Source organism: Stegodyphus dumicola, chromosome 8 (genome assembly GCF_044657685.1).
Source record: "Stegodyphus dumicola isolate Sdum_Otavi_A_Nest chromosome 8, ASM4465768v1".
NCBI classification, from domain to species: domain Eukaryota; kingdom Metazoa; phylum Arthropoda; class Arachnida; order Araneae; family Eresidae; genus Stegodyphus; species Stegodyphus dumicola.
Window position 1 is genome coordinate 4,390,603 of NC_140775.1, and position 13,962 is coordinate 4,404,564.

At 34.1% G+C, this 13,962-nt stretch overlaps 1 protein-coding gene across 5 annotated transcripts in view; it reads right to left on the reverse strand.

Annotated features, from left to right (window-relative positions):
• The window catches only part of LOC118202133 (dynamin-1-like), a 204,191-nt gene that overhangs the window by 100,458 nt on the left and 89,771 nt on the right, over positions 1–13,962 (reverse strand). For 3 of the 5 annotated variants that reach the window (XM_085821519.1, XM_085821520.1, XM_085821518.1), the window contains exons 11-13: positions 11,822–11,960; positions 4,557–4,711; positions 303–390 (exon numbers count right to left, since the gene is read on the reverse strand). In XM_085821519.1, the coding sequence (XP_085677645.1) occupies positions 303–390; positions 4,557–4,711; positions 11,822–11,960 (382 nt within the window). Of the gene's footprint in view, positions 1–302; positions 423–4,556; positions 4,712–11,821; positions 11,961–13,962 lie in introns of those variants that run through there. The other 2 variants (XM_085821522.1, XM_085821521.1) reach the window with 2 other exon arrangements.

Consider the following 13,962-nt stretch of genomic DNA (forward strand, 5'->3'; position numbering starts at 1 on the left):
GTAGATAGAAATGTACACTGTGTGATACTTGTACGAATATTTTTGAGGAAAATTTCAGAGTTCTGAAATATTTTGATAAAAATAAATTTTTGTTGACCTATTACCGGACTTGTGCATTCAATCAATTACGAACCCGTGCGCACGCAATACTGTTAATTGAAGCACAATAATGATTGTAAGAATATGAACACTTTGCATATTCTTACGATCATAATCTAAAAACAGGATTATTGGATTACAGAAACAAAAATTTGTGATCAGTTTGAAATAAGAAGAAATTTATGATGGGTGAGTGAACTTACCGTTAAATTCGCAGTAGTGCAGTTTTCTACTTTCCCAGCAGAGTCCCATATTTTCACAGGTTCAGCAACTGGCTTAACAGGTTCGCACCTGCAATCGTCGAAATCATTTATTCTACGCTGCTGTAGAAAGAAAATGTAAAACTATGATAATATGCTCCAAAGGACATAGAACGTTGCATTTGGTCCGAGCAGTCATTCTGTTGAACAGTTACATATTGTTTAGCAGTTCCGTTTACAGTTAAAAGTTACATACCTGAACGTAAAGACTTTATTGGAAGTCATAGTAATAGCCAGCGTAACATTCATAAATTTTCAGAACCAGTTTCAAAGGTTTAAATATAGAACCTTCCTCTTCTTCAGCTGCAGAAGTGTAAATGATTTCATACGAATATTTCAGTTCTAATTAACTATGCCAATTATGATCCGTCTTTATCCTCAGATGCTCAGGAAATTATTTCGTAATTGTTAAAATCCAATTAATTGAAATTCTTTTATTTTTAATATCGATATTAAATTAACGGAAGGAAATTTTTATTCGTTTTTAATAATTCGAGGCTATTAGAGTTTGGATAATCTTTATGGTATTAAGTAAAAATGAAACAAATATTGAGGCTCATGTTAATGACATGGATGAGTCTACCGATTCTCAAACAGCTGTTCCATGTTCGGATGTATGCTGGTAAGCATAAGTCTGCGATCGGAGCATACATCAAATCGATTTCGGGACTTAGGTTTTATTTCAATCAGTGATGAAAGCCCTTTCTTGGACAAATACGTAGAAGAAAACACTTATAATTTTAAATAACTATAGTACAGTTCATAATATTCCGTTTCATTCATTATGAAGACCAGAAATTAACTATACCTCCTGCTTGGAATTTCATTTTAATTGGAATTTTATCATTTGCGAGTTCAATTAACTATTCTTTTTCATTCGATGGTAGTTTGTCTTTTCTAAAATCGCAATGGAAAAAAAAAAGGCCATGAAATTTAATTATATTTATCGTTAGAAAATATGTTTGGAACTGTGACCTCAGAGTTTGGAGATGCAAATAGATGTCATTCATAATTCTTTCCCAATAACGATATAAGTTTCAACTAAAAGTATTCTATAATGTTGGAAATAGCGCTTAGTGTAAGGTACATTACCCAGTTAACCCACAAACCAAGTTTCCTCTCAAACCCTTTTAATATCCCATGGGTACTGAGAACAGCCAATGCTCAAGAGAAAGACATGACAAGACAAAGATTAAATTATTTTAGTTTTGAGAATACACTGACTTTATTGAGTTTTGAGAAAGATATTCCAGTGTACTTAGTCACACGCCTACAGAAAGAAATGATGTAAAATTTCGTTTCCAAATACCATGATATTTTTGGAAATCTGGGAGAACCATAGTTTGAGAAACGCTTACACTATCCTTAATATCCCATGCAGTGTTCACCGCCTAGAGATCTATAGATCGTGTAGATAGAGGAATGACATGGAGATTTTGGAAAGTATGCCTGCTGATGTTAGATGAATGTCGGCGTGGGTTATTCTAATGCAAATGTCCAGCTGGTATTCCTACGAAATAAAGTAATAATATAACCAGATGCAGCAAGATACAATTAATATACATTCATGCGGTGATTGCATCCTTTATGACTATTAGAAGTCATCAAATGTTGATGATGATGACATTGCAAACCACGACGTTGAGTTGGCAAGCAGTACGACGTTCAATAGTGGCAGAGGAATCGCTATGGTTTTACTCAAATTAAGTGATTATTGTAATTGAGATAAATCATGATGACTACTTAATACCATACTGTGCCTCAGGTAGCTCTGTTGCAGTATCACTATAAGATTTAAGGTTTGTGATTTTGGTGTTTACATTAGTATTTGGCGATTATGAATCTCAAAATTACTTTCAACTCTCATAAATTTTTCAGAGATGGTCAAATGCATTTTTAATTGATTAATTTCGAACATTGTTTCCACTTTGACCCGACTCTTCGTAGGTTTTTGAATCCAATAACGCTTTGCTCTTCCCATTACTGTTATTAACAGTAATTCGTATCTTTTGTCCATTATTTTATTAAATAAAAATCATGTATGTATTTAAAAACAATTAAAAATATTTCATTTTCAGACTGCAAATATAAATAAACTGAAAAGACAAATTATTGCAAGTATTTTTCAATATTGTGTCGCTCTATGTTTTGAATGAATAACAGTCGACGTACGCCTGGGAAAGGTTTCGATGAAATGTTGAAAGACATGACAGTATTGTCTTCTAATAATCCTGCAATTTCTGTCGCTAATTCGCCACAGAGCATAACAGTGAGTCCATAGAGGGAAAAGACCGTTGCAACTCATCTCGCAGATGTTCGACAGAATTCATATCTGGGGACCTTTCTAGCCCATGTGAATATCCAAACCTTAATAAACCAAACCTTAAACTAGTTGACCCGCTCACGTACAACGCGGACCGATGGGATGGTACATTATCCGTTTGAAGAAGCGCATCGTTCTGAGAAAACAAAAGCGTAATGGAGGGGTGCAGATGACAAGCCAGCAATTTATCATAGCTTGATCTCGTCAGGATTCCACTCAGCGTGACGAGAGATCCAACAAGGATCGCTGAAAGACGTGCAAGACGGTTACAAATCCGCCTGTCCAGTTACACTATCCACATCCATGTCCTATTTTGCAGGAAGGATGCAGTACTTTGTGAGGTTTACACCAAACAAAAATTCCGCCGTCCATCTGCAGAAGCTGGAATCACGATTCATCGAACCAGATGACACACTTCCAGACTTCTGCCTTCCAATGGCAATTTCCAATTGGCCAATTTGATAAATCGCAGAGGCAGCAATCTGTGTCTTTCCATTATCATTGGAGTTCTAGATGGCCGTCGGCTGTTACAACCGAGTTGCTTCAGTTGCTGACGAAAAGTCCTTATGAAGACGCTACGCGAAGCTCCTGCATTAAGATGTATTATAATCTGATGTAAGGTTGCGCTTCTCGCCATCGATAGGATATGATTGAGCCTTCGAGCAGTTCATACGTGAGTTGTTGGTTTACGATCATACTTTTCAAGATTCACGCTGGTTTGATCGGTTTTCAATTACTTCTTGCACATTCGTGCCACAGTACTGCGCGACATGCTTAGCAATCGGCAGCTGCTGATATCGAACACCCGGCCTTTCCAGCGACGGCAATCAAACTCCCTCATATCGCTGCCTTTACCTTTGATACCAATCTGTAAGGTTCCCACCAAAGCTCTGACATTTTTTTCTATAGGACAGACAACAGCCAATGGCTCTTTCAACATTGATTCCCACAGCCCCATGTTTAGTTATATGGTCGCATCGCAAATGTGGATAATAAGTTGTCTTTCCAATGTAAATATTAACGGCAGTTAAAAGAGAGTGCACAGCGCTGCCAGTGCAAGTTATATCGCAAATCGGCAATGAATTAGGTACCAGAACATCTATAAATATTTCGAAAAGCTAAATAATATAAATCAAGACATAATTAAAAATAAATTACAACGAAAATTACAAATCTCAATCCGAATACAAACACTAAGCCTAAACAAATTGTAGATTTAAATGAAGAATTTCCCAGGCGTAATAGATTGCGGTATATTCTTAATTATATACGAATTACGGAATATAATGAATTATGGCACTGTTGGTGCACGTCACGGAAGCTAGCTTCCAGAGTAATACGGAAGACCACTGATTCAATTCCTGGCGAGGAATAAACAAGAACTGAAAGAGGAAAGAGATTCCGACTATAATCTCTTTTTGCAATCAGCTTTTTAAAAATTAGTTATTAATTGCTTTTCATGTATCTTTTGGTCAACAGATGGCGCTAGAGGTTTCGTTTCTTATTGAACATTCTCGAATATTTTTCTGTTCTCACTAAGGCACATGTTTTCTTTTCTTTTCTTTTTTCTTTTTTTCTTTTTTTTTTTTTTCCCCATCTTTTTTACTCCAGCAGCTCAGGAAAAAGGTTCTGGTTTGTCTTCAAAACTATAGTCCTCAAAAAACTACTCAAGTTACACCGGTTCCCGCTGTTCATTATTAGTTGCATTATTAAATAAATAGTTTCAATAAAATGATAAAAAATGTAGACATAAATCGATAAAATAACATTCAAATACATGTATGTATTAGGTGTGAAACTTGCTCACATAAATTTTATCCAGAAATTCATGGAAAAAATTCAGATATTATTTTTAAAATTAAAATAGCACTTACACAGCACCATCGAAATCAGGATGTCCCAGGTTGATGTAGCACATTTCTGAATCTATATGCGACTTTAATCTCTCTTTAGTACTATCAGCTTCTTTGTCAATGCAACGCTGCACCGCATATAAAACGTCGTTCTTCATATTTGGATATGGTTTCATCTAGGAATGAATCAAAGAATTTTCATCAGATTTAGTTTTTTTTTCGCCCTGCATTAGAAAACGTAATCTCTAATTCTATTAGAAAATCAAGTTTATGAAATTGCATGAGGATGTGAAATCTGTTTAAGTGCGAGGAGTTTTATACTCCCTTACCGCCTGTTTTCATGGTGTTATTGGAAGCACATCCGGCTAGCAATTGGGAACGAGTCCGGGCGAGATCATTGCTTATTTAAGGTGTTGCCAGCTGCAAAATAAACCTAACGGACTCAAAGTAGAAAATGCTTCTTTTTTTCTCTACCGACTAGCGATTATTATTTTAAATTAACCAGTTATTTTGATTTCGGTTTTTACTACAGAGGGTGTTTGCACATTTTTTAGACGATTTTTGCTTTGTTGGAAAAACAAATCTGCTTGGATATTTTTCTTTTATAATAGGGGGACCGGAAAGTAATGTCGTTTCTGCGCATGTCGGCAACAACATGCTCAGGGCAGAAGTGGAAGCAAATCCATGTCAAACACTTTTAACCAACCTTGGTCGAACATCCAAGAACAAGAATGGAAAAATAAGCAAAGCAGGTGTTTGAGCCCCCCAATAATCTGTCCGAAGAGAACAAAGCCAACCGATCCATCACATGCAACATATTGCTTTAATGGCACCATACAGAACCGTTTTTGGATCATTTGGATTACTGGAGATGAAAAATGGGTCCTATATGATAATCCAAAACGCAAAAGGCAGTTTTAATAGGGGTTACAAAGGGTTTACATCCCAAAAAGGCGCTTCTGTATGTTTGGTGGAGTATTCGCGGAATTGTTCATTTTGAATTGCTGAAACCTGGAGAAACTGTTAATGCAGATCTTTATTGCGAACAACTGGGTCGAGTGAACCAACCTTTAATCGAAAGATATCCGGCGACTGTCAATAGAAAAGGCATCATTCTGCAACACGACAATGCAAGACCGCTGTAATATCTTGTTATTTAATAAATAAATATAATTATTGTTGAAGTGGCAACGCCATATTTGTATTAAACCGTTGCTCAGCAACGTGAGATATCACCGTGAACTAGAAATAAAATTTATGTTCTACTAAGAAGATTGTCTGTTTTGTAAATTACTGCAAAATACATTACACCGCACTATGCAAGATGGACACTGGAAAAAATGAATGAATTGGGATGGGAGGTGCTGCATCACCCACCATACTCGCCCGATATCGTACACTCGGATTTCCATTTATTCCCATCCCTACAACATTTTCTTAGTGCCAAAAAATGTGAAAATTTGAATGATGTCCAAAATGCCATCTTGAGGTATTTTACTCAAAAACCAATTGACTTATATCGGTCCGGGGATTCAAAATCTGCACATTAGATGGCAAAAGGTTGTTGATAATGAGAGTGATTACATTATTGATTAAAAATAAAAACGTGTTAAAAATTTATTCGTGTAATTTAATGTAAGAAAGCGACATTACTTTCCGATCCCCCTATTGCTATTATATGTTTGAAAGCATAAGTTATCGCCTGCTATTTGACAGTTTTGTTTTCATGCAAAATGTCGCTTTTATAGAAACAAAGGATGGAAAGCTATGTTTGTGTTCTTTGCGAAGAAAATCATTCGTATCTGGTTATAAAAAAACGTTGTCAAAGCCATTGCTTTTCGATATCTAAAGCTACGATAGGTAATGTTGTCAACAACAAAGAAAAAAATCGTCAAATTTTAGCTTCAAGTGGAAAAATTCTTCTAAATACGTATGAAGGAAAAAACGGAATGTTTCAAATGTTGCAAAAGTTAAGATCTTTAACGTTAAAAGAAAATCCGTTAAGTCAAGGACAGTTGCAAAATAATTAAAATGTTGAGTGCCAACTGTAAACAAAGTGATTAATGCTAATTTAAATCTTAAAAAAGCGAAAAAACATAAACTACAGAACTCTTTATGGGAAACATTTATCCAGACAAAAAAGAAAAAATATTGTCACAATAGACGAAACTCGGGTGTACTTAAATGACCTCAATAAAACGAGATCCATTTATTGCCATCAAAGAGCAGAAAAAATCTTAAAACATAATTCAAGGAATCTAAACAATGTTTTTCTAAGGCATTTATGATCGTTTCTTGTTTTCCATATAACGGCAAATTAAAACTGTAGAGAAAGGAGAAGGAGCCCACCAGCGGCCGAGCGGTAAAGACGCTAAACACTGGTAGTTCGGTCCGAGGTTCAAAGCCTGCGAACGGGCTGGGTGCATGGGCGTTTTCATGATTTTTCCCATGTGTAAAGTGCATACGAGCCACTTTCCCTTAGAAAGTCCTCCACGAAGTCATCTCTCCCTTAAAGCAGATAGCCCTCGTGTGCTTTGCCATAATCGAATAATCCAATTCAGAGAAAGGAGAAAATATGAAGACAATTCACATATTATCAAAAACATATTTTATACGCAATTTTTAAATATTAAGAAACGGGTATCAAGGCCATACTCTTCACTCATATCCTTATTAAATCTCCTGATCTATGGTCCATGTATTTTTGTGCTCCTGGACTTTTAAAATGTTGAAATTGTCCAAACGTCTACCTACAATCTCCTAAAACTTTGGAGAGCTGTTCGAGGGCAATGGGATAAAATACCTCTTCCTATACTACAAAAGGCTTTGTTGTCTTGGAAATTACGGTGTAGAAAGATAATGAAGAATACGGGTTACCAAACAAAACATTTGAAACGATAAAATTTTGGGCAACATATTTCTGTAATTATAATGACAATCATCTAAAAAGTGTGCGAACAGCTTCTACATCACTTCTTTCCCAATTCGTCATCGGGATGCAAATGAATTACCTATAAACTGCAGTTTTTGGATTTTAAAAAAGAGCGCGTTTCTGGCTTCACGTGCACGTTACGTGTTACTTTCCTACCAGCTCAGATAGTTGCAATTATTCGGCTTTGCATTCTATCGCTGCTGACACTTCGATTTTGCCATTCCGACAGAGTAGCGAGCCAGGTTCTAGTAATATTTAATTGTGTAGTCCTTGACTTCTGTTCAGTATTAGATTTAAATTTGGCGGTTCTGTTCATCACCGCGAGTGTAGTCTTATGGTGTAGCCCAGGAGAATGTGCTTGTGTTTGTGAAAAGGTTAAAATAACCATTTCATGTAAACAGAGTCATTTCACATCTTTGTCATTGTTTCAGACATGGAAATAATTCGCTTCACATCTGTTAAGGTTTTGGGACTACTTAACATTACCAGATCAAGTACAACCCAGAAGATTACAGATTAAGAGATGAATTATCTGCATAATGTACACAAACAGAATGACAGATAGTCTTCTATTACAAATAAACGGTAATAAATAAGTAACTAAAACTAACCTGGAGAATATCGTTAGGGTGTATGAAGTATACGTTAGGGTAAAAGGAATTGTTTACGGAATACTTCTAATTGCTCACTAGGGAGGTTTCAGTTTGAACATTACGGCTTTTGCGCGTTTACGTAACTGCGAATTTACGTTTATAACGTACTACGTAAGAGCTGGACAATTATTATACAGTGTTACCAATGTTCTGCAGCAAAATATATCCCATAAAACTGCTACTGCTACTGAAGTATTTTTTTTATTACACATCAATTGCAGATTTACACAGTTCTTCAAATTATACCCCGATCCAATGTCAGTACAGCACTGCTTTTATTAGCATATATTTTATGCCGGATTTTTTTTCCTCTCTCTCTCCACATATATATAAGAAAATTAAGAATATTTAAAAGATTAAATTAACAGCGTAAATTAATTTCCCCCCTCTATTCTAAAAATAGCAACATCTATTTGCACTGCGTCATTTCGAGAAAAATCTATGTCATATGACTCTTACGTAATTCTGGTGATGTAAATAGAACTAAAACTCAATCAGCCACTAGAAATTTTACAGCAGTATTAACTATCCAATCAAAAGGCTTTGAGAACCAAAACTAACTCAGTCTGACTTACGATTTCATCTTGAACATTACGCACTTGCTTTCCACGCTTTGGCCTAGCTACAGTGCTGTCTGTCTGCTACTGCTTTCTTGCTACAAAGTTATCAAAAATGTAAGCTTTTTGGAACAGGCACATTTAATGTGCCGACTTGTGTTTAGCCGTAAGATGCTGCTGAAAATAAAACTGAAAATTTAATCTGCCTTCACCTCCAATTTCCTAGTCATTATGGATCAACACTTCTACGCCATCTAAATTCCTGCTCTTGAATATATTACAACTGTTCTGCACGTTTAGGTAACTACGAATCTACTTTTAAAGTTTTAATTAATAATTTTCCTCTCTCTCTCTGATATATATATATATATATATATATTGTAGTAAGCTCGCCTAAAAGTTACCAGGAGCTGTTGCTCCAAAAAGTTCAACACGTTTTAAAAAAATTAATACATATGAAAATCAAACCAGGCGAGCTTACTACAATTTCTAATTTACTTATTTTGCAGCATATTGCGCAAGATGTTTTCTAGACCAAATTGGTCATTCAGTATTGTAATTACTACCTTGCTTGATATATTATATATATATATATATATATATATATATAATGTTGTATGATCTTAAATTCATTTAGTGCGAAAACAAGTTACTATTATCTTAGAAGAGTGAATCCATACTAGCAAGTTATATTTTGAAAGATGTTTTGAAGTAACTTGAAAGTAAAATGTTAAAAATATTTTAACGGGGACTGGAATTAAATCATGAATAACAAAATTTCAATTGTAAAAGGAATAAATCAAAGGCAAGAATTAAATTAAATGCATGTAATCATTGTCATTGATCGGAAATTAGTTGACTTTTCAAGGGGAACAAACCAACTTCCGTTCAGTGAACGATAATTAATAAATAAATACGAAGGTGTTTCGTCTTTACTCGAGCAATAAGTCTAAGCCAAACCGGCAATTCAAGTCAAGCCAAATATTTCCGTGAATAGAATGGATTATGAACCAATGCTGATATTCAAAGAACATATTCCTATGAAGCATTTTAGCCACTTCAATTTTCAGCAATTTCTGCAGTGAATTTCGAAAAAACTCGAGTAACCGTCTCCCGGCACCCTGGTGTTTATGCATTTGAGTTCAATATTATTTGTAAAAATTAAACACTGGAAATTGTCATTATGAAATAGAATTCATCGTAGTTGAAATAAACATGAGAAAATTACAAAATATAAGATAAATAATGCAAACTTTGTAAAAACAAATCAAAAATAATATAAAAATAAAAAATATAATAAGAAAAGTGAATGTACATGAAGATATGAAGGCCAGAAAAATTATTAATTAACTTACGTTCTTTCTAGTGGGGAGTGTTTTCTTCGCGTGTGACTCAGAATTGTAGTGTTTTCCAAAATTCTTAGCGGCAGCGGGGGTTTTGAATAATATCAGTCGGTAAGACTTAAGTGAAGTAATTTATGGTAATGGGTGGGACTCGGAATTCTTGAGGGATGTATTCTGCGGAGTTCTTATTTGAGTGAAACCGTTTGTTAAAATTTTTTTGAAAATACTAGTGAATGGAAATTAATTAATTTCTGGCTAATTGTCGTTTCGAAACGATTAAGAATTTAAGAAAGGAAAAAAGGAATTTTCATTGTCAAAGAGCTATTTGACAGACTAAAGATTTTAGTAACAGCATAAGTCTGAAGACAATTAGCTTTTTACAATATATACAACTGAGTAATTACACTATATACAAATCCTTCAACTGATAGTCATTCAACTTATATTGCCTTCTCAGGTTTAGGAACAAATTATCATATCCTTATCAGTTAAATGATTTAGAGTGAGTACTTAACGCCTGCTCTTTTAAGGCAATGGTTAATAAATTGATTGGGTATAAGATTATTTTTGAGAATTTTAATAATGAGCGAAATTTCGCGTTGTAGATCTATTGTATCTGTGCAGATACTTTTGATTCGTTGTATTTGATTTATTATTGTATTGTTAATTACTTTTTTGGATATGTTGGAATTCCAATTTATTTATTTGTTAGTATTGAAATTGAAGTTTCTTGTTTTGTCAAAAAGTAAAATTTTTTTGTAGTTAATGATTTGAAGATCTAGATAGTCTCCGAAAGCTCAGGTATATAAGTTTAACTGATTTGAATTCTGATTATGGAAGTAGAAGTGAAACTAAAGTCAAAATAACAGGATAACTGCTGGATTAGTGGCCGTGCAAGTACAGTTCCCAATACAAGAGATTTTAGAGCTGGTCTTCTGCTGTGTAAGCACGGGATTTCTTTTTTAGCATAGTTTGACGCCCTTAAAAAAAAAAAAAAAAAAAAAAAAAAAAAAATGACTCATAACTGCTTAGGCTGGTGGTGGTGTAGTGCGATTTTTATGTATTGTACGTCTTCTTCACTACTAGTAAGCTATTATCAAATAAATAATTAAGATGCCCTTAATATTATCAACAAAAGTCAAATTATGATATTTTTGATTCAGTTTGGATATATATTTTTACTATGACATTGTATTACTAAAATTAATAATTCAAACAGCTTAAAATGCAGCAATGCTACCTAATAAATAAGCGAAGTTTTATGCGGAAAATTAAAATTAATTCTTTTTGTTTTAGTCGAAACTGAAATGGTTTGAGATTTCAGGCGAACTGAAAATATCATAATATGAATGTTATCGAAAAAAAAGTGCGTTTTGTATTTTATTTTACAAACAGGATTACTGATAACTTTATAAAACATTTAAAAAAATCATGTTAAATAAACTAAGCGACGGATCAAAGTATATTTTACTCTTGCAAATGATGCTACTTAACAATTTTTATTTACAAAAACGTGTTAGGAATAACCCAGTATTTAAAGATTTTCTATAACTGTATAAAGTTCCCTAAAATAAAATCGAAATGGGCAAAAATAAAATTAACATGTATACATTAAGGAAAATACAAATTTAACCCATGCTGGGATACAACATCGAAATTATCCGGATATTCCAAATATCTGGGTAGACTGCTCTGCTTAATTCGTATATTTGTAGCTCTATTATGCGTGAAAAATGCCCACAAGAATTCCTGAAGTGCAAAAATCCAAATTACTCCGTAAGCTACAAAATAGCTGTCGTACCGTTTCAGCGCTTTCTGCGACAGCGTCAAGGAGGATTGTAACCACGGCATCCACAGAATCCTGCAAGGGGTTCTTGTACTGAGAAATGAGGTCACGACACACGCCTTCTAAAATCATCGGCTGAATTCCCAATAGATTCCTGAATAAAAATAAATAAATAAATAAAAATATGAAAGCTTTTAGATTTTATATTGGTCCAAACGGGCGTTTTTTTAACGTTTTATGCGTTACATTTATTTATTAAATATCATGGCCTTCGCACTTAAACCATAAAATTCACTTCAACAGAATATCACAAAATAAATTAAAAAGAGAATATCTTCAGAATTTGGGATACACAGTCTCGCGCGCTGGATGTAATTTTTTTTTTTTTTTTTTTTTTTTTTTTTTTTCCAGTACAGTAAGACCCCGCTTAACGCTGTTTCGTTTAGCGCTCTTTTATTTCAACCCGGGGATTCCACGAAATCGCTCGCAGCACACGGGGATTCCCCGAAATATTATGCAGCGATAGGTTTCAAATACATATCCGAAAGAGTGTACTTGTATTTCTTGTTTGGTGCGGTATTGTACAGACATATTTTGAAGGAGTAAATGTGGAAGATGTCGAAGAAATAATTCAAGAAGCAGCGGCTAGTCTTTCTAATGATGAGCTCAAGGAATTAACTGAACAAGAAGAAAACAAAAATGTTGACAGCAGTGATTCAGAAGAAGAGCAAAAAGAACTTTCGATGGCGTTTGTAAAAAGGAGTTTGTCTACCATAACTGAAATAATGGATCAATTCATTGAAAATGATCCGAATTTTGACAGGAGCTCAAAAGTAAGGCGTGGTGTTAGAGATGTTCTATCCGTTTATGAAGAACTTCTAAGAGAACAACGCAAAAGAAAAAGGCAAACAACATTAGATGCTTTTGTCACAAAAAGGCAGAACACTGAAAACGCGGAAGGCTAACTAAATATGACTGACTTATAATTTTATTTTTTTTTTATTTTTTTTTTTAAGAACATTCGTTTTGTCATTTATATTTTGTTTTTATTTTTGCAAGAAATATTAATGTGGTATTAATTTGGGCTTTAAGAAATAAATGTTTGGTTTTATTTTTATTAAAAAAACATACTTTTTAAATTTAATACCTAACCAATTTCCTAGCCATCTTCCCCTAACCCCAATATTTACATGTAAAGATAGCCTCGTTTAGCGCTGTTTCGCATTACGCTCTACTTTGATGGAACGTATCCCCCGCGTTAAGCGGGGTCTTACTGTACAGTGTTTCCATTGCTCACTTTGAAATCGCTGAGTTTGTTAATCAAATATTCGTTAAAGTTTCACAAATTATGATAGTAAAACAAACTATCAATCCCAAATTTGGGCTTCCAGGTGCACATATTCGAGAGGAGGACTACGTTATTCAGAAATGGATCTCTCTAGGTACCGTCGTTTTTTCACAGTGAGTGAAACATACATACATTTAAGCAGATTCTTCATTATTTAATTTCTTTAAGTATAATACAGGGTGATAATATTTGATGGCAACCATTTGAAAAGTGAAACGCCGTTTATAATGAACCAATGCAAAATGCGAAAACGAAATTAATAGACCTTCTGGGAAAAATTATCCCTTTGGGCTAAAAATCTTTGGGCAATCTTATCTTCGTATTCAGGCTCTTGTTTGCTACCATAATCATTCCCAAATTAAACATTTAGCCATGCTCCTTGATAGGGACACTTTTAGGTGGTAAACTCATCAGTAATTACACCTTGCCGATATTGTTTGAAATCGATCTGTTAACACTAGAATACCTTTCATGCAGCCTAGGCTTAGATTTATAAAACAGTGTGGAAAATGTAGTTCCGTACGAAGACCTGAAAATTGTAAAATAAAAAAGTTCAGGGTTCGTAGACACCTTTGATACTGAATAAGGCATCAATCTCAAAATTTTTCTTTCAGCCTATGCAATTTAAAAATTAGTCTAAAAAAAGATTTTAAACTACACAAATCAAAATTACACAGTTTCACGCATAGAGTAACCGAACAATTTCTTATAAATAAAAAAGTGTTACTAACTTTCAAATAAATTTACTTTCTTCAAAATAATCGCCACAGAGGAATCTATAAAATTTTTACAACGTTTCTTAGGATAC